At 43.4% G+C, this 23,922-nt stretch overlaps 2 protein-coding genes across 3 annotated transcripts in view; both read right to left on the bottom strand.

The window, feature by feature from the left end:
* The window catches only part of ergic3 (ERGIC and golgi 3), a 31,129-nt gene extending 24,540 nt beyond the window's left edge, over window positions 1–6,589 (bottom strand). For both annotated transcript variants that reach the window (XR_014619811.1, XM_084316738.1), the window contains exons 1-2: window positions 6,448–6,589; window positions 5,135–5,205 (exon numbers count right to left, since the gene is read on the bottom strand). Coding sequence is in view for 1 of the 2 variants with exons in the window: in XM_084316738.1 (XP_084172864.1) it covers window positions 5,135–5,205; window positions 6,448–6,535 (159 nt within the window). In the remaining variant the exon portion in view is untranslated. The remainder of the gene's footprint in view (window positions 1–5,134; window positions 5,206–6,447) is intronic.
* Window positions 6,590–10,929: 4,340 nt separating this feature from the next.
* The window catches only part of cyc1 (cytochrome c-1), a 30,799-nt gene continuing 17,806 nt past the window's right edge, over window positions 10,930–23,922 (bottom strand). Inside the window, exons 6-7 of the mRNA XM_084316133.1 lie at window positions 20,467–20,567; window positions 10,930–11,852 (exon numbers count right to left, since the gene is read on the bottom strand). Coding sequence (XP_084172259.1) covers window positions 11,748–11,852; window positions 20,467–20,567 — 206 coding nt within the window. The 3' untranslated portion in view covers window positions 10,930–11,747. The remainder of the gene's footprint in view (window positions 11,853–20,466; window positions 20,568–23,922) is intronic.

The raw sequence follows: 23,922 nt of genomic DNA, 5'->3' as shown, positions 1-23,922 counted from the left end.
AACAAGCCATCAAGCTGAGTAAATACCCCCAAATCTCTGCTGATTATCCTGGAGTGCCACTAACAGAGTTTCCAGCTCATTATCAGCACATTTCTCTGCCAATTTGTTGTTTTTGTCTGCAAGGAAAATCTGCGCTTCTTCTCCGAGTTAACAAAGGCGAATACTCTGCCACCTTACTTCAGTGTGGTATAGCAGCTGGTTATGCGCAGAGCCCATTTCATCGCGGCCAACCAGCAATGCTTCCGACAACAAACCTATCCATTGCGAGTCCAGGTTACACACAAAAGACCAGACCCCCCTCCCACAATTATAAATGCGCAGGGTGTAGTGAGATGTGTATTGGAATACGTGTCGCCCTCCATTGATGAAGGGGCAAGACATGGCAAATACACACAGCTGCCGGGTGGAAAACTCTATCCAAGTTTTTTTTAGTTGCCCCACTGTCACCTACCCGCGACCCCACTTTGGGTCACGACCCGTAGTTTGAGAACTGCTGGCCTAGAGCCTTGGGGCAGAGGTAGCCTAGAGCGTTGGGGCAGAGGTAGCCTAGAGCCTTGGGGCAGAGGTAGCCTACAGCCTTGGGGCAGAGGGAGCCTAGAGCCTTGGGGCAGAGGTAGCCTAGACTAGAGCCTTGGGGCAGAGGTAGCCAAGAACCTTAGGGCGCAGGTAGCCTAGAGCCTTGGGGCAGAGGTAGCCTAGAGTGCCCAACCTTTTTTTTAACCAAGATCTACTTTTTAATTTGCCACCTAGCCGAGAGCTACCAGCCCAAATTTGACCTACTCTCGGCTAGTATTAGTAGTAATACCATTTCAATATGCACATGACAGAAAATATTATATGGCATATAATATTTTCTGTCATGTGCATATTGAATGGGTATATAATATAATATGATATTTTATATATCATTGTAACGGTGTAGTGTAGGAATTACAAGACTAACTTCTCACGTTGGGCATGCAGGCAGCATGACCCATTTATTTCACACTCTGCATACACACTGAGTGACAACACACACACACTCAATTCAATGGGCATGAGAAAACATGTTTACATTGCCAAAGCAAAAGTGGAACAATACAATCAAAACAAAAATGATATGTACAATTAAAAGGGAATAGGAATGCTGTGTAAACAGGGCTGTCACATTGCAACTGACAACACACAGTCAATTAAGTTCAAAGAAAACATGTTTACATTGCCAAAGCAAAAGTGGACTACAATCAAAAAACAATTCCACAAAAAGGTCTGTCAACAGTCACTGATAGTTCTCCTTCATCTTTTTTTTTAAAGTAGAATTAAATGTCAGTCTTTACCTTAGTGAGGCATAAAAGAAAATATTGTTTGGTTCCTGTTGGTTGTCAGTTAATGCCATGGGTAGGTAGGGAATTAATTTTATTTTATTTTTTATTTTATTTTTTCCCACGGCGACTATGGATAGGGAATTTCTTTATTTAATTAAAATGTTCACGACAACATGGATGCATGTACTCTGCCAACATGTTTAATATCCATATAACTAAAGGTTTGACTACGATTTTTATGAAACTTTATTGAAAAAGAAAAAACAAATATATATATATATATATTTTTTTTAATATATATATATTTTTTAAACTCATAAAATAAATTGGGTCGCACCTAAATCGGCAGGGTCGGTCGGCAACCGGAACCAAACCATTTTTTCTTTTAGGCTTGAGAACGCTGGCACTGGGAAGAGGGAGCTAGTTTTTCAAAGTCTGGGTTGTAGGAGCTGCTTCAGGCAGTCCACAAGATGGTCATCTGTCATTGTGGTTCTGTACTTGGACTTGATGATCTTCATGTGAGAGAAAGCAGACTCACACAGGTAGGTTGATCAAAAAATGCTGTTAAGTTCATGGCACATTTCCTGAGGTTGGGTTGGGGTACTTCTCAGGCAGCAGTAGCTCCCAGAACTCTGCCTTCATCCCTTGTGTTGCCCTGGCTTTAATCTCAATGTCAGTTTGAAGTGTGAGGATCTCGTTCTCCACAGCAAGGCTGTCCAGATTAAACAGTGTGGCCACTTTGGATGTGATGTAATCCACATCTACAGTTCCAAATGGAAAACACATGTAGCTTGCAACAAGTTCAAGTGTTGAAAAGTATGTGAAGCGCTTATCAAACTCTGACAAGATGCTTTGAACTTGCTCCTCATAATGTGTGCAATCAAACTGTGCTGTGTCCTCACCTGACGTTGAAGTTATGCTTGCATGTGAGGAAAGTTGCCCACATGGTGAGCTTGCTTTTAAAAGCATTCACTAAGCAGATCATGTTAATTACATGTAATTACTATTACTATTATTATTATTCAGCATGCCAGTGACATCAGTTATGAATGCCAAATTAAAAAGCCAGTTGTTGTCAGTCGCCGTCTTTGATGGATTTTTTCTTTTTAGCAAGAACGTGACTGACACGATAAGATGCAATTGTTGGAGCTTAGCTTTTGCCTTGGTTTTAGGCTTCGTAAAAGTAGACTGTTGTCCCACTAGTGAAGACTTCATCTGCTGGAGTTCTGTTCTTCGTAGGACTGTTTTGAGGAAAATCCACATGGTGTTTCTTGTGCATCGTTGTATAATGCCGCTCCAAATTACCCTTTTTCGGCACGGACAAGGTTTGTTTAAAAATCAGAGACTGATTTTGCGTTGAAATAAACAATAAAGTAAGCCTCCTCCCACTCTTCATGGAAATGATATGTTTTTGGTCTTTTGGCTGCTCCGGTTCTGCTGGTGGTGGTCTCGCTTGCGGCACTGACGCTGGTGCTTTCCGGTAGCTCAGCGCTGAGTCCTGCCAAGCACACCGACGCAGGACTGCTCAAACGTTTTTGTCCTCCCCTCCAAATCAAATAAAATTATTTTCCAAAATGGTCTACTTGAAATCAACCCGCGTTCTACCTGTCGATCGCGGTCGACTGGTTGGGCACCACTGGCCTAGAGCCTTGGAGCGCAGGTAGCCTAGAGCCTTGGGGCGCAGGTAGCCTAGAGCCTTGGGGCGCAGGTAGCCTAGAGCCTTGGGGTGCAGGTAGCCTAGAGCCTTGGGGTGCAGGTAGCCTAGAGCCTTGGGGTGCATGTAGCCTAGAGCCTTGGGCAGGCCTGTACATTGCGACATATATGTCGCACGTGCGACACTGACGTCAGTCTGTGCGATGAATGAATTGACTTCAGTAGCACTGGTGCGATGGCCCGTGGAGCAAGCAAAAAAAATAAAGTGTGACGGTAAATTGAATGGACCACAGCGCCACGCTATCCACTTGGTACGTGTAGTCTCGTGCGATTAAAAACAATGTCCCGTCTCGCGTAGAGTCCATAATCAAACACCAAATCCCATAATCCCTAGCGAACAATATCCCCGCGACTAAGTTGCGAGCTCAATGTACACTGACTGGGTGACTTCGACAAGATGAAGCGCTTTTTTAAGGTATTAAATCCAACAAAAGAAGTACAAGATCAAAACCCCAAACGAGCCCGAGAGGGACCACCGTTAATAGAAACGAGACAAAAGGAGAAGATTAACAAGATGTACAGATATAACGCAGAGTGGGAAAATGATTTTCCGTGGATATTTTTTAATGAGGAAGCACAGCTATTATTATTCTGTCACTGGTGCCGGGAGACTCCGGAAAAGATCCGATCAGAGAATCCCTTGACTCGCGGGTAACAATATCCTAAAAAGGGATAACATTAATAAACACAATACGTCCCATCGACACATTCTTGCCCGGGATGCCTTCAACGCTAAACAAACTCCTGAGCGCGGGCCGGCACCCTCTTGCACTCGCTGAGTAAACAGACGACCAGAGCGGATGATGCTGATCTCCGTGAGGTAAAGTTTAAGATGAATGTGGCATATTGCATCGCCAAGGAAGAAATGCTGTTCACTAAATTTAAGCCGCTAATTTTACTCTGTAAAAAGAACTCCATCGTATGGCTACTTAAATTCCCCTCCGGGATCAATAAAGTATTAATTATCTATCAATCAATCTATCTATCTATCTAATAACGAGACAATATGCAAATAAGGTAATAATAATAATAATTCATTTTATTTATAAAGCCCTTTTCATTCATGCAGAGTTCCTTGTACTTAGTTCTGATTAATGCAATAGTGTGTGTGTGTGTGTGTGTGTGTGTGTGTGTGTGTGTGTGTGTGTGTGTGTGTGTGTGGATCTGAAAAAGTGGCCAGCAGACATGATGCTGGAACTGTGACACGTGTGCAGCACACACACGCACGCACACACACACGAATAATTATAATAATAATAATAATAATAATAATAATAATAATAATAATAATACATTTATTTATTTGGTTCCACAAATATGTACAGGTGTTTGTATGCATTATATCTATTTGTTATGTTGGTTTCTAGGTGTTTCTAGGTTGGTTTCTAGCTTTCCCTGTAATCTGAGTCCACACCAGCGCTGCCTGGTCTCGGACTGCTTCATATCGGTTATATGGTTATGTCCTTGTTCTTTTTGTTTTACATTATGGGCAAATAAAGAAAGAATTTGTCTAAAAGCATTTCTTGTTAAAGTTTGGATTTTGTGTGCCCTGTATGCAAGATTCATGTCCCTTGCCAGTCACATACCTATTTAAGTAATGAACTGCACTACTTGTGGTTGTTTTTAGAGATTTTAGAGACGTTTTATACTCGTGCTACAAGATTTTGGCCTGTGCTACAAAACTATCAACCTCTGTAGCACCAGTGCTATGTGCAAAAAAAGTTAACGTACAGCCCTGGCCTTGGGGTACAGGTAGCCTAGAGCCTTGGGGCAGATGTAGCCTAGAGGCCAGGGCTTGTGACTGGAATGTCACTGAGCTGGGTAAGCGAACAACCGATGCTCGATCGTCCCTCAACATCTACCATCGATGGTACCCTTCATAAAGGCCCTAAAACACCAACTGCTCCAGTAGAGCTGGTCAGTGGCCAACAGCATATAACTGTGGTTGTACTGAGCAGCTCCCTGGTGAAATTGTGTGTAAATGTGAAGCAGGTGAAACAGAGAATAAGTGTGTTCAGAACTTCAGTCGGCCCCTGGATGGGTAGCCTAAATAAAAGGTTAAAATGTCGTTAACTTGGCTCACATTAATAACACATGATGCAAACATAATGACCTACCTCTTTAGTGAGATAATATTGTAGCTCTGAGAAGAACAGGATCAACATGATAAGACCACTGATAATGGTCACTGTTGGGGGAGGAGGCACAAGAGGGTGAGAGATGAGTGGATGGGGACAGTAGAGGAGAAAAAGAAAGATAGGATGGGAGGGGGGTAGGAGGGATAGAGAATAAAGCAGAGTTAGGTCAGGAAATCACACTCCTCTTGAATCTTGCCATTTCTACAGGCTAGTCTAGACAACTTATGTTTCATACCAGCGCTCCTTTCCCTATGCTTTTTCTTTTGTTGTTCTTAGATCTATTTTATTTAATAATACAAAAATGTCTTATGTACCTTAGTTGCTATTGCATGTACATATGTGTTTTATTGCATGTATATACCAACTATTCGCCTGTTTTATTCTCCACCCATCTATCATCCATAGCAACACTATATCACCAACATCCAAGTTGGGGGATCCCCTTTGAACAGCCCATCTGAGGTTTCTCTCCTCCACATCGCCTGTGGTGCTTTTTTCCCCATATTGCTAGGTTTTTAGTGAGTTGTTCCTCATCTTCATTGGGGAAAGTCTGGGAGTGTCGCATATTTGGACTTTATGGTGTGTTTTTTTGTTCTTGATTTATTGTGATGGGACTTGTACAGTACAGCCCATGGTGGCATTACCTTGTGATTTCGGGCTTTACAAATACATTTGAAGAACACTTCACATAATCAGCCCCAGAGCCCATTTTCGATGTCTCGAGATCAGATTATCTGGACAGACAACACTTATTTTAGCTGAACAGTTACCAGCTCCTAGCTGTCTTGAACAATTCTAGACACAAAGTGGAATGTCAGCTATGTTAAATCCCACAGTTAACATGACGTGGTCTGTTCAGTTGTAAGTATGAGGGCTGGGATTACAGGCCACCACAATGACAGTTTGTGACAGAGAAACTACAGGTGATCTGCACTCATCTTGAGGACGAAGCGCTAGTTCAGCCAACGAATATATGAGGTCAATACAGTTTCTGATAATAACGGCGTGTTTCATTGTTTACAAAGATCAAAGCAAACAACTAGCTAGATACAGAACACTGGGTAACTTGTTGGTCGTGTAACGTTACTAGAACGGGGCCCTCCCATTCGACTGGGGCGATGTCATCGAGTTGACACGTTCTTGGTCTTTTCAAGAATAGCGATCAACAACTAATACAACGGATTCAGCATGTTTTGCATTGTCAGCCCAACAACCAAACAAGCTAGCAAGCCAGTTAGCCTTGCTGCTAACTCTCTCCTCGTACCGCTCTCTCCAACCCAAAAGCTACTCACCCGTAGCACCGCCCCATGTTTTAATCCTGAAGTCCTCTAGCGTTTTTGGATATGCATCAAATTGCTTTAGTTTGTTCAATGTGTCCATCTTCAGTCAGAAAAATGTATGCCGCTGCAACCGAGGGATTCCAATCCCGATCCCAACACACACCACTTTCACTTCCGGGACACACAGGACGTGTGTACTGATCCAATCAGCGTTCACCGCGTGACCAGGAAGCACTTTTTTTGCAAGAGTTCTTCTTCTTCTTTTGAATTTCCGGCAGTGTAGACGCATCGTGGCGTATTACTGCTATGTATTACTGCCCATAGATATCTATGTTACTGCCCCCCGCAATTTAGGCTCTTCTTCTTCTTCTTCTTCTTTTCCCGCAGTCTACGGCAACCCGTATTGCTGCTACTTCCTGTCTGAGCCCCCCTTTGCGGGACACTCCTTGCCCCCTGATTGATTGATTGATTGAAAAGTTTATTAACAGATTGCAGAATGGGTACAGTACAGTACAGCTCAATACATACAATTGTTAAGAGGATGCAGACCTGAGAAAGACTTTCGTCTTGTTTCCATCAGGGTCCCCCATTTTCAATTCATCATATTGATTGATTGATTGATTGATTGATTGATTGATTGAAAAGTTTATTAACAGATTGCAGAAAGGGTACAGTACAGTACAGCTCAATACATACAATTGTTAAGAGGATGCAGACCTGAGAAAGACTTTCGTCTTGTTTCCATCAGGGTCCCCCATTTTCAATTCATCATATGACACACATGACATACAGATAGACAGTACTGCTACATCTATACATTTATGACATACCAGATTTTCAAATACAGTACTGTTTGTGATACTAAAAAAATCCAGAAGAAGAGTATATACATTTGACATAGAAACTGTGCATTGGGGGAGGTTGGGTAGGTGGGGTGGGGCTGTACATTGGAGGTGGGGGGGGGGGGGGGGGGGTTGGGTAGGGGGGGGGGGACACTGTACATTGGAATACTGACATACATTTGACATGGAAACTGTACATTGGAGGAGGTTGGGTAGGTGGGGTGGGGTTGGGTGGGGCTGTACATTGGAATACTGACAAAGCCATGCTTGGTCTTTATTGTACAACTGGGTTAGGACATTTGTAGGGGCCAGTTTTGAATTGCAGTCTCCCGTAGGTGTTCTTTGAGAGTGTTTTTGAAGGTGGGTAGTGATTTACATTCCTTTACAGCTTTGGGTAGGGCGTTCCACATTGTTGTGGCATAATTGCGAAACGTGTTTAGTCCCTTGTTTGAGCCGAATCTGGGTTTTACATGATTTGTGGAGCTCCCTCTGGTGTTGTGATCGTGGTATTCACTGACCTTTGGGAAGTATTTTGACATGTACATGGGTACCTTAGTCGTGTAGTGTATCTTGTAGACCAGGCCCATTGCAAGTTGCTGTACTCTGTCGTCTACTCTAAGCCATCCTAGGTTGTCAAAGTGGGCAGGGGTGAGGTGGGTTCTGGGGTTCAGGTCAAGTAGTAGTCTGACCAGTTTGTTTTGTGATGTTTGTAATTTTGTTTTAAGCGCCTTTGAGGTGCTTTGGTACCATGAGGTGCACGCATAGTCGTAGTACCCTTGAATGAGTGCTCCTGCCAGAGTCTTCAGGGTATTCTTGTTTACCAGAGAGGAGATCCGGTACAAGAATCTAGTTCGTTGGTTGACTTTTTTTTATTACATTGGATGCCATTTTGTCACAGGAAAGATTTGCCTCTAGGATGGAACCCAGGTAGGTAATTTCGTCTTTCCTTGTGACAATATTGTCACCCACTGTAACTGAGAAGCCGTCGGTCTTGCTGAGTTTGTTATTTGAACCGAAGAGAATGGACTCTGTTTTGCCCATGTGTAATGATAGTTTGTTTGACTGGTTTAGCTCCGAAGGGTCTCTTCCGCCTTGTACATAATCTCTGCTTCGAAGTGGTTATGCTTAGGCATTCTTTCGAAGTGGTTACGCTTAGGCCCTCTTTCGAAGTGGTTACGCTTAGGCATTCTTTCGAAGTAGTTATGCTTAGGCATTCTTTCGAAGTGGTTATGCTTAGGCATTCTTTCTAAGTGGTTACGCTTAGGCCCTCTTTCGAAGTGGTTACGCTTAGGCATTCTTTCGAAGTAGTTATGCTTAGGCATTCTTTCGAAGTGGTTATGCTTAGGCATTCTTTCGAAAGTGGTTATGCTTAGGCATTCTTTCGAAGTGGTTATGCTTAGGCCCTCTTTCGAAGTGGTTATGCTTAGTTAGGGCTAACCCAATCAGAGAGCGTCTTTTTCTTCTTCGCTGCAATCAAAGAGCGTCTTCGCGCTCACAGAGGCTATGGAAAAAAACACGCGGATTTCACATAGGCTAAATAGGCCTACAGGAATAATAATACATGTTTAAAATATGTTGTTTTGTGACCTAATTCTGATTTCCATTGGGTTCCCGTCCTACAGAGAAAAAAGACAAACGTGTAAAAGGGAGGATGAAAAGAGAAGGAAAGATTTAAGGACAGTGATTGAATAGAGAGGAAGAATAAGTAAATATGAAAGAGCAGGGGAGTAAGAAAAACTGCAGTAAGAAGAGAAATAAGAGACGAAAGGGAAGGGAATTAATGACTGATTAGGTAAATTGTGTATTTTAGTTGGTGTTTTTAATGTATGTCATGTTGGTAGTGTTTTATGGACTGGGGGATACTGTTCCAGCTGGGTGTAACTGTAAAGTGATGAAAAGAATAAATAAATAGTTGTATTTGAAACTTGGATTGTGCCAACCTGTTGTTCTGGGTCGTCTTTCATAGGAATGTGTGGGCCGTAGAGACTACAGTTGTTCTTGCCAATGAGCATTTTTTTTTATTTGATAATATAATTGTATTGCTAATGGGGTATGTTAATTGAGTATAAGAGTGCGTGTTTTGAAGTGCTAGGCAGTGGGAAAAGGAAAGAATATTTTATAAGCCTCATTGCATCTTCAGATGATGGATCATGGACTTGGACATGCAGTCATGCAACAGAGGCCTTGTACATGTTTGTGTAGTTCTTTCTTCCAGTATGGCTTCCTGTAACCATTGGTAAGCACTTTCAAAAATAAATGTCTAATTTGTATGAAGTGTAGAGTAGGTAAAACACTGGAAAAGCACAATATTACTATTATACTGTGATTTGTTTACAAGATCCAGTAATACCACCAAATTATTATGTTTGTTATTTTTTATTTCTTATATAACACATGGCAACCTTTGTTTTGCACATAGCACCCGTTGTCTCCTCCATTGCCATGTACAAAACAACGGTTGCCATGTTACAGGCATCCATGTTGGAAGACTGATAACTACAAACATTCTGTGCAAAATCTCTATTCTCGGCTAGAAGAAAAAAACGACAAAAGTTTCAAACACCTGTGCATCTTATTTTGTCCAGTACAGCCCCCTCATGTCTGATGTCTGTAGCTACATGCAGATGCAATTATTATTAATAGGGACATACTACTGACATGAACATTTTGTCATGAAAGTACCCAAACAAAACCCATGTGACCAAAAAACACAACTTACATAGAGACATCATTGGTTGTTCACCAATCATCATGGAAGCCGATACATAAATATAAAATCACTTCATCAGCCAATGTTCAGATATATTATCTGCCTAGTTTTGCTAACCTGGGGGCGTCAATACTTTTACCAACTAACTTGCATTTTTCCGCGATCTGATTGGCCACTGACGTTTCTGGTCATGTGACATCTGCGCCAATCGTGTGACGCCCGTTTCTATCACTGGTTAAGCTTAGGCACTCTTTCGAAGTTGGTTAAGGTTAGAATTTGTCTTAGAGCAGGGTGATAGAACACCAGCCCTGATTCCAAACTAACCTTAACCAACTTCGAAAGAGTCGCCTAAGCTTAACCAGTGATAAACTAGGCGTTAGGTAGTTTGCAGACTGTTAAGAGGCGGAAATAGGCGCAGAAACAGGCGTCACACGATTGGCGCACATGTCACATGACCAAAAACGTCAGTGGCCAATCAGATCGCAGAACGCGAACGGGGAACTGGACGTTTGTTGGTAAAAGTATAGACGCAACCTGGGGATTTTTTTAAAATGCTGGTTTTAAAGTTATATAAACATTTGTGGTTTTCATGAAATAAGGCTGACTGTGAAAACAACAATCCCTTAAAATAAATCCACTTCAGTCATGAAGATGTAGATCAATCTTTTGAAAAACAGTCATGGCTTTCACTGAACAGGTCATTAGACATTTGTTTTGTACACCAGTTTATTAAATATTTACACAACAAAGTGTAGAGATTCAGTCTACTAGGAGTCAGACAGAAAGATCAGAACAGCACAACAAGCACTCGGAAAGGTTGCAGGAACGTTGGTGTGATGCCTTGTTACTTTTTTTTCCTTTCCCACCTCTAAGAACTTAACCACAACTCTTATTTAACATAATTTATTTTGTACAGTAAAACACGTTTTAGAGGTCATTACTCCAGTCATACATACACACATACACCCTGAATGTTATGGATTTAGGGCAACCATTTCCTCAGTGCATGTGTAGTTATTCTATCTTATAAAGATGGACAATCAGTCGTAAGATGACGTGTATCGTATGATAACATACATAACCTGGCAGCGATCGATCGAAAAGAAGCCGGGGGGGGGGGGGGTCGGGGTCATGCTTAGGAACACTGCAACTCTTCCAAACAACATTACAGTGGGATGGATGGGATCACACCCGCTGTCCCCATTTACTAGCCCCTGCGTATTGCAGGAACCATTTTCTCTATTTTTACTCACCTGTTGTATTCTGCCGGGGGACGTCCGTAGCAGTGTTCTTTAGGGTATGTCCGTGGTGAGTAGAAGAGTAATGGATGAGTGCCTACTCCACAATATAAATATAATAGCAAGGTGATGGACCACAGATATCCCCTAAAGAACACACCGCTTTGGACGAGCAAAAAACCCAGCAATGGCACTGGAATAAGTTCTAGTGCCAGGCAGGGGCTACCCATTTACCACACCAACAACTAAAAAGGCATTGTTCCTGTAATTCACATAGTATGTATATGTAATGTATATATATATACACTGTATATACTCTTCTATTTGAAAGGCATGTATGTTGGGTCAGTGGGGGGGGGGGGGGGGTTTGAGGAGGAATGAAAAGGGGCGACTCTACACCACCCCTCTCCAAATCAGCCACTGGTGTTGGTGTGTGTTGTTTGCTGCAGACGAGGAGTTGCAGGGTTGTTGAACACGGCCCCGCTGATATCGTTGGGCCAGATTGGGGATGTTTGTTTGGATTTACTTGGGGGGCCTGTAGGCAATCTTCCTGCTCTTCAGCACAGACCATCTGTGCCTCTTCAAGTAGTAGACCAGTGGGATCAGAATGCCTGCACCCATCAACAACTATATAGGGAGAGAGAGGCAGAGTTAACACATTGTTTTACCCAGGCTATGTTCAGATTTAAAAAGCTCAAGTAACATATTCCACAAAAACAATGCATTCGCAATTACGTCACTGCATTGCTGTGGCACAAAATGCTGATGGAGGGCAGGCAGTGGTCACAGCACTGCAACACACAAAGCAAAACCATAATTCCCTTGGTGGAGGAGAGAATAAAGTCATGTAGGAGCAGTGTTACCTCTACATTCATTCAGCTAGATGAAATAGGAAGGGAATTAACTATTATAATCTAGCAAAATTTCTTCAAAAGGCATTAAACAATCAAAGGGAACCGCTCCCGCCTACCTCCGGTCAATGGTCTCTAACTACACACCCTCAAGACCCCTACGCTCTGCATCTTCTGGCCGCCTCAGACCTACTCCTATCCAAGCTCCGGGAGGGTCATCAAAGAGAAGTCGCCTATTCTCAGTCCTTGCCCCACAATGGTGGAATGAACTACCCACCCCAGTTAGGACAGCCGAATCACGTCCAATCTTTCGCCGTCGACTAAAGACGCACTTCTTCAACCATTATCTGAATAAAAAAAAAATAATAAAAAAAAAAAAAAAATCTAACCCTAACTAACCGTACTGTCATGCACTTGTCCTAATAAACTAACCTACACTGTAGCACTCAACACTTTGATGAACATTGTTGCTCAGCTGATAGAGTTGTGCCCTTCCTGATGGCTTGTCGTACAGAACTTGTAAGTCGCTTTGGATAAAAGCGTCAGCTAAATGACTAAATGTAAATGTAAATGTAAAAATATACACAGTGTGTGTAAGTAGTGTTTTAAGCATCTCATAGCATATCCAAATTGACTTTACATAGTTCTGTGTGGTGGCAATGAGCCAAAACATAGTTAATGAAAAGCCGGCCCTGTTTATCATCAAGCCCCAAAATGATATGCCATTGAGTGATGCTTAGCTAAACTTGAGCCAAAAATGCAATTCCTGCTCATTTGAAAAAAAAAAATTTTATCCACTTTTTCTCCCATTTTCTATTTTTCTCCCATCCCAATTTCGTATCGTCCAATTCAACCCTCCCCTATCTCGAACGCTGTTTCATGCCTCCCACAAGCCAGCTGTAATGTGGACGTGTAAGCCATACATTGCACGAGTCCCCTCCGGTACTCGAGGTAGCAGCCGTCGCATCTTTTCACCTGCACAGCGCGATCTTTCAGCGTCAGGGGTCTGCGCTTTGGAGGGACGCCGCCCCTGTCGCTTCCTGATTCTACTGCACAGGCGCACCAACCGACCTGTAGGAGTCGCTGTCCACAACGTCCGATCCCCACCCATCAGTTTCCAACCCCCTAATACTGCCAAATGTATTAGTACGAACGACCAGCCAAACTGAAAGCAATGTGGAGAGCTGGGCTCGAACCCAGCGTCTCCAGCATTGGTGGTGAGTGCCTTGCCCACTGCACCACCTAGCCGCCCCTTGAAAACAAACTCTTAACCCCTAGTCATATTTTCAGAAAATTTGCCTAAAACTACATACCCAAGTAAATGGAAGATTGCTCCACTTCTACAAGGTCCATTTGCATGTTCTTGGTATCTAGGGACATCTATGGACCTCACGGAATGTATTGCCAGTGTCAGAAATATTGTGTCTGTTACTAGGCTTGAGTAAATTGCAATGAACCAAAAGGAGAATATAAATTATTATTCATTGACGGTCTTTGACGGTGAATAACACCAAGTAGGGATGTCCGATATTATCGTCCGATATCGGCATTAAAATGTGATATCGGAAAGTATCGGTTTTATTTTCTTTAAATTTTTTTACATTTCTACAACCTTTATTTACCCAGGCAAGCAAGTAAGAACAAATTCTGATTTTATTTATTGTCAAAAGTATGCATAATGTTTTGTTAATTCCACAACAAGAGATATGTAATGTTAATTACCTGAAATTATTCCATTTTTGGGGGGGGACCCTGCATATATCGGTATCGGGAATTAAGAGTTGGACAATATCAGTATAGGTAAAAAAAGCCAATATCGAGCATCCCTAACCAAAAGTGAAGAATTGTCACTGAGCTCATTCAGCACCTTCTTGAAATAAAGTGTACTAGAAATCTAAGCAAAGGACCAAAGGGTAGATGATTTACAGGTTTTTTTGTAGATACAGTACTGAATTTTGCCATCCGGACACATGCAATATGAAATATGAATATAGAATAATATCAGGCCTATAAATTACATACGGTACACAGTAGGGGTGGAACGGTTCACAAAATGGACGGTTCGGTTCGTATCACGGTTTTGGGGTCACGGTTTTCGGTTCGGTTCGATAAACGTTGTTTTTTATTTAAAAAAATGTAACACTCAAAAATCTAAACATGCTTCTCATTTATTAAAAAAAAAAGGTTTACAGTGTTTGTGTTTACAGCCTTAAATAATGTTTGGCACACAAAGACCGAACTGACTGAAAAATATAGGCTACATTTGTCAAAGTATTAACTTAAGTGCAAACAAACAATATGCTCAGCCAGCACTAGACTTTCATTTCTTTAATATAAACACAAAAAAACAATGTCAACAATGTTTAAATTCCCTGATTGTCAGTTCTTAACACATTCCCTGCCACGGTTATATTCATCAATGTAGGCTCACTGCCACCACTCTAAGCCTATGGAGATGTTCACCTTCTTTGCAGGGCTATAACTTTTTAAATTGTATTGCTAAATTGACATTACTATGGCCCATTCAACATCGATTATCTATCGTTCAGGATGTAGGAACGTTATACTTTTTCATTCATATTCTTCCAAAAATACCTTCTAAAATATAAGTATGTTTTTATCGTTTTCTGCAGTAATTCATAGAACGTGAGTTATAGGCATAAACGCATATATAGATTATCAACTGCCGTTTATTCCCGATACACGCTATATTAAAAAATGCAACTGTATATGATCCTATACGTTATGATTCATCATGCATGGATGAAAGGGGGGGGTCGTTTATAATTCCGTGATCGTCAGTAAATGCTTTATGTAGTATGGGTGATATATTGATCAGATCGGTTTGCAGTGAAAAGAATAAACAATCAAGCTGAAAGTAACGTTAGTGTCCTCTTACCGTGCGTCAATGAGACTGGCGGTGAAAGATCCCAGGTATAGGACATCGATCGCCTAGGTCCATTTCCGGTTTGTATGTCGCAATAAACGCCGAAATCATATCAATTATTAAGTTTATAAAGCGATCGATATGTACTATTGTGTCTGTCGGGAGCCGGATGAATTTAATGGACGCACAGCAGCAATATCCTGTTTACCAGTGTAACTCGCCTGACCATCCACCAGGCGGCGGTATTTTTTTTTGCCGTAGGGTCCAGCTGCAGCGCCGGAGGTGTATATATGAATTATGAATGCCATGGCGGAAAAAAACTGTTATTTAAAATAAATAAATAAACAAATTAGAAGGCCATCAATATAAATTGCAGCATACATCAAACTAACACACACTGTACTGTTTCAAAACAACACTTCTCGGTTCATTCTATTTTTAAAATACGTACCGTAATTCCTCTAATAGTAACCGGGTCTCAAATACAAGCCGGGTCTCTATTAATGGCCGGGTGCGCTCTTGAGCTAAGCAATTATAAGCCGGCCTCCTAATACAAGCCGGGTCACTAATATACTGAGCTGCATACTGAGCTAGTTACTTGATTTCACTTTGAAAACGTTGAAATGACCAGTGACCACCTGTAATTGCACTGTTTACTATTTCATACAGTACTTGGTTTCAATAAATGAACCCAGTACATTTTACTGGGTTCAAACTGACACAAAATGTTGATTTATTCATTATGATCCATTTGAAAATTAGAAATATAGGCCTCTCTCTTATACAGGCCTCCTCCTAATACAAGCCTGGTACCCGCTACAGTTGAAACAAATACAAGCCCGGGTCACTATTAGAGGAATTACGGTACATTATCTGTCTACATTTATTTAGACTAACATTATTTAAATATTGAGTGCAACTGTGGTTGATTACGTAATTCGGTGAGTTGGAACTATCTATGGGTTGGCGGGTCCCCACGGACATTTTAGTGTCACGGACCTTCAGCTCAGGCAACGTTATCAGCTCCGGTAACGTTAGGAGGAGTTCATAACATCAACATGCAGTGGAAAAGCGACAATAGTCCCGGTTGGAGTTAGTAAAACACAGTTGTATGTTAGCCTTCTTGGATGTTGAATAAACGCCTATCATTGTCTTTAAACACCCCGCCTCTCAGACTCCCATTTTCTCCTCTGCTAGCTAGTAGCTACGATAACATTGCATTGACTGTATTAGCTGGCGGGCTACCATAGTTCAACATGCGGTGTGTTGTACAAACTGCTAACGCTATGGCAAGATGTGTGTAGGCCTATGTAATGTTAATGGCTATGTTTTTAAAGTCGTAATGAAGATTGATTTATATTGTGCTTGCCATTTTTACACAAACTGACTAGCACCTCCAGTGCTGCTGCTGCAGCCAGCGCTCACCTCTCCCGGCTCCGTGCCAAATGAAGTTTTTTATTATTTTTATTTGCGTATCATCTGAACCGTACGATACAGACGCCCCGAACCGTGGGGGTCGTACCGTACGGTACACGGTTCGAATGCGTATCGTTCCACCCCTAGTACACAGTGCAGCAAAGACCGTGAATGAAATCTACTGTAAGTACAGTTACTTTACAAATGTCCATAGCTCTGCCATTTCTTTACCAGATTGCGACATGTTTTTTCCCTAGACGTTCACAGAAAGGTAAAGAAACAATATACGCTGTATTTTATGGCAACAACATTGAGGTTTGTTTGACCCGTGAGATATAATCACGACATTCACGTCAATATTTGTAAGGCTTCGGTTTCCGATGCAACATTTGAAAAAGAAACACTTAAAATGGATTGTATTGATCCATTTGTGACGTGAAATAAATCTCGGCCCAGTACAGGGCCCATCAGGCTTAAGAGGTTTTAACCCACGGAACCGAATCTTCCCTGGCTCTTTAGTGGCATTTCACCGGACCTTTGAGAGTTGTTCACCTAGTAATGTTTTTTTTGTATTTGTATTTTTTTTTATTTTCTCCCCCCCCCCCCCCTTCTTTTTCAATTTTTCTCCCCTCCCAATGTTAGTCGTTATAATAATAATAATAATAATAATAATAATAATACTTCGTTTTATATAGCGCCTTTCAGAGGACCCAAGGTCGCTTTACATAAGGGGGGGGGGGGGGGGGGGAGATAACAAGTCAACAAACATAGTGGACAGACACAACACATACATATAAAGTGAGAAAGTTAGGGGTTGAAGGCCAGGTTGAAGAGGTGGGTTTTGAGCAGTTTTTTAAATGAGTCCAGAGTTGGGGTGGTGCGGAGTTCTGCGGGGAGGGAGTTCCAGAGGGTGGGAGCTGCCACACTGAAAGCTCTGTCCCCGAACGTCCGCAGTCTGGTTCAGGGGATGGAGAGCTGACCAGTGTCCGTGGATCGCAGGGACCGTAAATGAGTGTAGGGGTGGAGGAGGTCAGTGAGGTACTGAGGTGCCAGGGCGTGAAGGGATTTGTAGGTGAGCAGGAGGGTTTTGTAGGTGATGCGGGATTTGATGGGGAGCCAGTGGAGCTGGATGAGGATGGGGGTGATGTGCTGCCAGGGTTTGGTGCGGGTTAGAACCCTGGCAGCTGAATTTTGAACATACTGGAGCCTGTCCAGGGTTTTGCTTGGGACCCCGGACAGGACCCCGTTGCAGTAGTCCAGGCGGGAGGTGACGAAGGCGTGGATGAGGGTCTCAGCTGTGGTGTCGGAAAGTGATGGTCGGAGTCTGGAAATGTTTCGGAGGTGAAAGAAGGCGGATTTGGTGAGGGAATTTACATGGGATTGATAGGAAAGGGTGGAGTCCAGGATAACGCCCAGGTTGCGGACCTTAGGGGATGGGGAGATGGAGCAGCCGTCAATGTTGAGGGTGAGATCCCCAACCTTCCGGAGCAGGGCCTTGGGTGCCACAACCATGAGCTCGGTTTTATTGTTGTTGAGCTTGAGGAAATTTGATGACATCCAGGTTTTTATTTCGTGCAGACAGTTGATAAGGGAGTGTGGGGGGAGATGGGTGGATGGTTTGGTGGAGAGGTAGAGTTGAGTGTCGTTGGCATAGGAGTGGAAGTTGAGGCCATGGCGGCGGATGATCTGACCAAGGGGGAGCATGTAGATGGTGAATAGGATTGGGCCAAGTACGGAGCCTTGTGGGACGCCTTGGTTGACTGGGGCCGGGGTGGAACTGGAGTCGCCGATGGTGATGAACTGTGTCCGGGTGGTGAGGTAGGATTGAAACCAGGAGAGTGCTGAGCCAGTGATGCCGAGGTTGTTGGATAGGCGGTTGAGGAGGATGGAGTGGGAGACTGTGTCGAATGCTGCAGAAAGGTCAAGGAGGATGAGGATGCTTATGTGGCCAGAGTCAGCTGCAAGGAGGAGGTCGTTGGTAATTTTGATGAGGGCGGTCTCTGTGCTGTGTTGAGTTCTGAAGCCGGATTGAAAAGGCTCATAGAGCTCATGGTTGGACATGTATTGTTGGAGTTGGGCGGCCACTGCTCTTTCCAAGATTTTGCTAAGGAAAGGAAGGTTGGAGATCGGACGGAAGTTGTTTAGCTCGTCTGGGTCGAGGCCGGGTTTCTTAATGATGGGGGTGACGGAGGCTGTTTTGAAGCAGGGGGGGACGAGACCAGATTCAAATGAGGAGTTGATGATGTTGACCATGGTGGGGCAGAGAGCAGGGAGGCAGATCTTGACCAGGGTGGTAGGCATGGGGTCAAGTGAGCAGGTGGAGGCTTTGGCTGAGGCTATGAGCTTGACAACTTGGGGACCATTTACCGGGGAGAAGGAGGAGAGGCTGCATTGGGGGGGGGGGGCACCCAGGGGGAGGAGCAGGTGAGGGGGAGGAGGGGGGCACTGCTAGCTGCTGGTAGATGGTATTGACCTTGTCCTGGAAAAAGACATGGAACCTGGAGCAGAGGTCGTGGGCACCAGATGGGCGGGGGGGGGTCGAGGGGGCGGAGTAGCCGGTTGATGGTGGAGAAGAGTGTCCTGGGGTGGTTTTGCTGGTTGCCGATGAGGGTGGAATAGTAGTTTGTTTTGGCCTTGATGAGAGCTAGCTTGTAGGCCTGCACGTGGTCCTTGTAGGCCTCGAGGTGGACAGTGAGGCCAGATCTTGTATGGAGTCTCTCCAATTGGCGACCGACAGCCTTCAGGGAGCGGAGTTCAGGGGTGTACCAGGGGGCAGGACGGGTGTAGGTGACAGTCCGGGTTTTGATGGGGGCGAGAGAGTCCAGGCTGCGGGATAGGGCGGAGTTGTAGTGGGCAGCCAGACCATCCACCTGGGTGCTGGGGGGAGCTGAGGCCAGGTGAATGGTTAGCAGGTTGGTCAGAGCTGGTGCACTGACTGTTTTGATGTTCCTGTAGGTGATGGTGCGTGCATTCCGAAGCTTGGGTAGGGAAGTAGGGAGGGTGAAAAGGACAGCATGGTGGTCGGACACCGCCAGGTCGAGACACTGTACCTCAGATGGTATTATGCCAGTGGAACAGACCAGGTCAAGTGTATGACCTTTGGTGTGGGTGGGACCATTTGTGTGCTGTGTGATATTGAAGCAGTCCAGTAGTGAGAGGAAATCAATGGCTGTGGAGCAGCTGGTGTTGTCCACATGAATATTGAAGTCCCCAAGCAGGAGTGTGGATGAGCACATGGTGCAGACAGTGGTGAGTTATGCCAATTCCCAATCCACTTCCTGGTCGTTGCACACTCTACCCCCCTACCGTCAGTCCGGGAGGGCGGAGACTATCACATGCTTCCTCCGACACATGTGTACCCAGCCCACCGCTTCTTTTCACCTGGCAGCGCAGACTCTCACTGGGAGAGTGTAACGTGTGGAAGGTCACACTACCTCTCCCAGATCCTTCCCTTGCTGTGCAGGCGCCCCGACCGAACTGTAGGAGTTGCTGTTTACAACAACCAGGACCCACCCTCGCCGGGTTTCCCACCCGCTAACACTGCCAATTGTGTTAGTATGGACGGTCGGCCAACCCGGAAGCACCACAGTTGGATTCGATCCCACTGTTTCTGTGGTGGTAGACAGACGCTTAGTCCGCTGCGCTACCCGGCCGCCCCTCACCTAGTAATGTTAAGTAAACAACCATAACTTAACGCAGAGAGTTGAATGTTACTAGGTTAATCCACAGGACAATAAAAGAAAAGCCACACACCATGGCAAAAACCAAACAACGGTCATTATGGAGCACCTTGGTACGGAGTTTGTGGACCCAACAGCTAACAAAAAAGTTGTATTCTTTAATACTTTTGTATGCTCTCATTAGTTTTCTTGAGTATCATTAAAAGGTTGTCTGGAGGACAAGGTGCATCTACTGCCTTGTTAGCAGGCAAGTCTTTCACTTCAGTTGAAACATTGCTCCTCTTCCTAATAAGGATTGTGTGTGAACAGGGCCTATGACTGCGTGTGCTTCATTCAGCTTGGTCTGACTGCATGGATACGTACACTACATAATGTATGTTTGTGTGTGTGCGTGTTTAATCTCTTACCTTCAGTCCCATGCGTTTGCGCTGGTCGTGTTCTGGCTCTGCGGCCCACCTCAGGAAGGTACACACATCCTTAGCAACCTGGCTCATGGTGGCGGGGGTTCCTATGGCAACAAACATAAGGAGTGTCCATTTAAGGATAATAATTATTAAGTCATATTTTAAGTATGCAGTACAGAGTCGTACAAGCACACACTTGCTACTACAAAAATCATTACTTCTACTACCAAAACAAAGGCATATCTGTTGAGAGCCTCGGTTGGCTCTCTAGTGTCCTTGTCTCTCACACACATCTCTCTCCTGGTAATGAACAATCTAAATCCCCCCGCAAAATATGACTAAATGGTCACGCTCTGGGGGGTTATGCATGTGCGTAAACACACACTCATTATAGAAAGGGAGGACCATATGTCTTAGACCAGGAACTAGAGATCGTGAGCACTCTTGCTCATCATGTGCCAACATACCATCCTGGCAGGGCCCGAAATTTACTTTTTGACTCACCGACCAGTGGCGGGTAGATGGGAAAAATCTACCTGCCAAGCATATTTCTTACCGGCCAAATATGTCACATACAGTAGTGGCCAAAATTATTAGAACACCCGACAGATCTGAAAACATTGACCTTTTCTTGCCTCCAAAACATGATTTAATTTCCTAATGTTCATGAAACATGCAGATGTTTCTTTTAACTTTAATATTTGGTATGTACCTTTTGCAGCAATTACACCAGCACATCTCTCTGACAGTCAATATATTTCCTGAGAACTTCAACACTAATGTTATCCCATGCCTTCTGCAACTCAAGCCAAAGGCTTTCCTTTGAATGTACAATAGATCTGTCCAGTTTATTGTCCAACTCGCCCCAATTTTGCTCGATGGGGTTGAGGTCCAGACTTCGAGGGGGCCAGTCCATAATTTTCAATGTTCCAACAGATTCCTTCTGTTCCAGGTAGTTCCGGCAATAGTTAGAAGAATGTTTAGGGTCATTGTCCTCTTGGAAAATAAACCCAGGCCCAATTAGACGACTCCCAGATGGTACTCTGTGCCTCACCAGAATGTTGTGGTATACTTTCTTATCCATGATGCCATCAATTTTCACTAAGTCACCTGTTCCTGAGGCTGAAATGGCACCCCAGACCATAATAACTACCCCCTCTGTGTTTAACTGTTGGCAAGAGACACTCATTTTTTATATCTCTCCCCTTTCCTCCGTCGAACATACACTCTTCGCTTGTTGCCAAACTGTTCAAACTTGGACTCATCAGTCCACAACCCTTTATACCAATCTTCCTTTGTCTATTTCTTGTGTTCTTTTGCCAATTTCAGGCATTTCACTATATTTTTCTCTCTCGGTAATGGTTTCTTTGTAAAGTAAAGTCCTTGTTCTCCCAGTTTCCGACGCAGTTATTGAAGACACTGTTGCACCATTAGTCATTGTGTTGAGTCATCTTGTCGCGCAGTTCTCGTGAGGTCTTTCTTTGGTCCTTAAGACTGATAATTATGAGATGCTTCACTTGTCTGAAAGTTTCTTTTTCCAACTCTCCCCTTTCGGTTCTGGTGTGAATTGGTGGCATCATGGCGGTCTAAAGTGTACTTTACAGTGCTTGGACTGTGAAGGAACATGATTGTGTGACATTGACAGTGAGATAGGCCTAGCTAGTTTTTTGTAAGGAAAATTACGCAAATCTCCTTATGATGGCTCTATTCTATGGTTTATAGAGCATAATGATGACTTTGTATATATTTAATTTGTTTTATGGGTATTTTAATGGCCAATTGAACAACAACTGAAACCTCCTAAATATACCAAGTGTTCTAATAATTTTGGCCACCACTGTATATATAAAATGTAAAGACTAAGAGACACATAGACACATATACTGTACATGACACATTATGTACATGTAAGTAAGTACAAATAACTTAATATAACATTTAGAAACAGCAGCAGTCTTTCAAGTGTATTTAAAAGTATGTGCTTGTTTGTCAGGTCTATGCACAGAGATCAGTACAGTACAGGTAGTGCAGGAATACTTGCATGATTGACAGCCTTTATGGTGGTTGTATTCCATTGGATGTCCTTTTATGTACAGTTGCACATTGCTATACTCCACCCAGTAGGCATGGGAGTTTTCCGTTATTTGTCATGTTTTCAAACTCTCTTTGGGTGTTTGCAATTCATGGGAAGTATATGTCTCTGATATCTTGGTACAGTGGGCAGGTTGTTAGAAAGTGTAGCTCAGTTTCCACCTCTGCTCTGACATGGCTGTTTTTGAAAGGAGAGGCTCCAATTGACTCCGGGACACAGACATGCAGCCAATGTGACACTGGCTCTGTTCATGGTCACGAATGGATTCCAGCTTCATTGATTTACTACCGATGACAAACGTGTTGTTTCTGTTTTTCTTTTTGACATACTTGCAGCACACTGAACAACTCATCACTACAGCCCAGCATCATACTGTAGCCAGTCTCTTGAAACACCGCTATCTCCAAGCGTCCATTCCTCTCGAAACTTTCTTTTGTTAGGTGGTCCCGCTCTCGCTGCCGCGGTGGATTTTCTTTTTACCGGTCGGCTTACTCCTTCCATAGTTCCACATATTTGTAACTAGGGATGTCCGATATTATCGTCCGATATCGGCATTAAAATGTGATATCGGAAAATATCGGTATTCATTTTTATTTTTTTTACATTTCTATAACCTTTATTTACCCAGGCAAGCAAGTAAGAACAAATTCTGATTTTATTTATTGTCAAAAGTATGCATAATGTTGTGTTAATTCCACAACAAGAGATATGTAATGTTAATTACCTGAAATTATTCCGTTTTTGGGGGGGGGAAACCCTGCATATATCGGTATCGATTGATATCGGTTGATATCGCAAATTAAGAGTTGGACAATATCGGTGTATCGGTATCGGTAAAAAAGCCAATATCGAGCATCCCTATTTGTAACACATGATGTAACGTTATTAAGCTAATGTTACTCTAATCGTTATCGCAGGCGGACATAACGTTAGCTCCCTACAGTCCAAGCAGGCGCCACGAGCAGTCAGGACAGAAGAGTAGGGGATGTGACGTCTGTAAACAAGCCACAAATTAGGCCTGTCGTAAGACCAAACACACGCAGTTTTAATTATTTTACATTACTATTTTGTTACCCGCCACATGGCGTACATACCTCTCAGTGTCACTCGCCAAACGTAAAATCTGCGCGGATGGCAGGCTCTAATTTTGGGCCCTGCATCCTGGTATTCCATGTTATGGATAGGGCCATTCCAGTTGGCCAGGAATATACCTTCCACTCCCTCCCATATAGGGTATGGCAAAAAGATTTTCCAGAGGCGTTTTGTGAAATACTTAAAGGGGCTATGTATTGCTATTCCTAGCACTATTTGGGCAACTTTACACAATTCCTGTTAGTCTATTGAAGACATTTGTAAGGTTTTTTTCA

This window comes from Notolepis coatsorum (genome assembly GCF_963971535.1).
Source record: "Notolepis coatsorum genome assembly, chromosome: 6".
Classification (NCBI taxonomy): domain Eukaryota; kingdom Metazoa; phylum Chordata; class Actinopteri; order Aulopiformes; family Paralepididae; genus Notolepis; species Notolepis coatsorum.
This window is presented reverse-complemented; position numbering and strand designations above follow the sequence as displayed.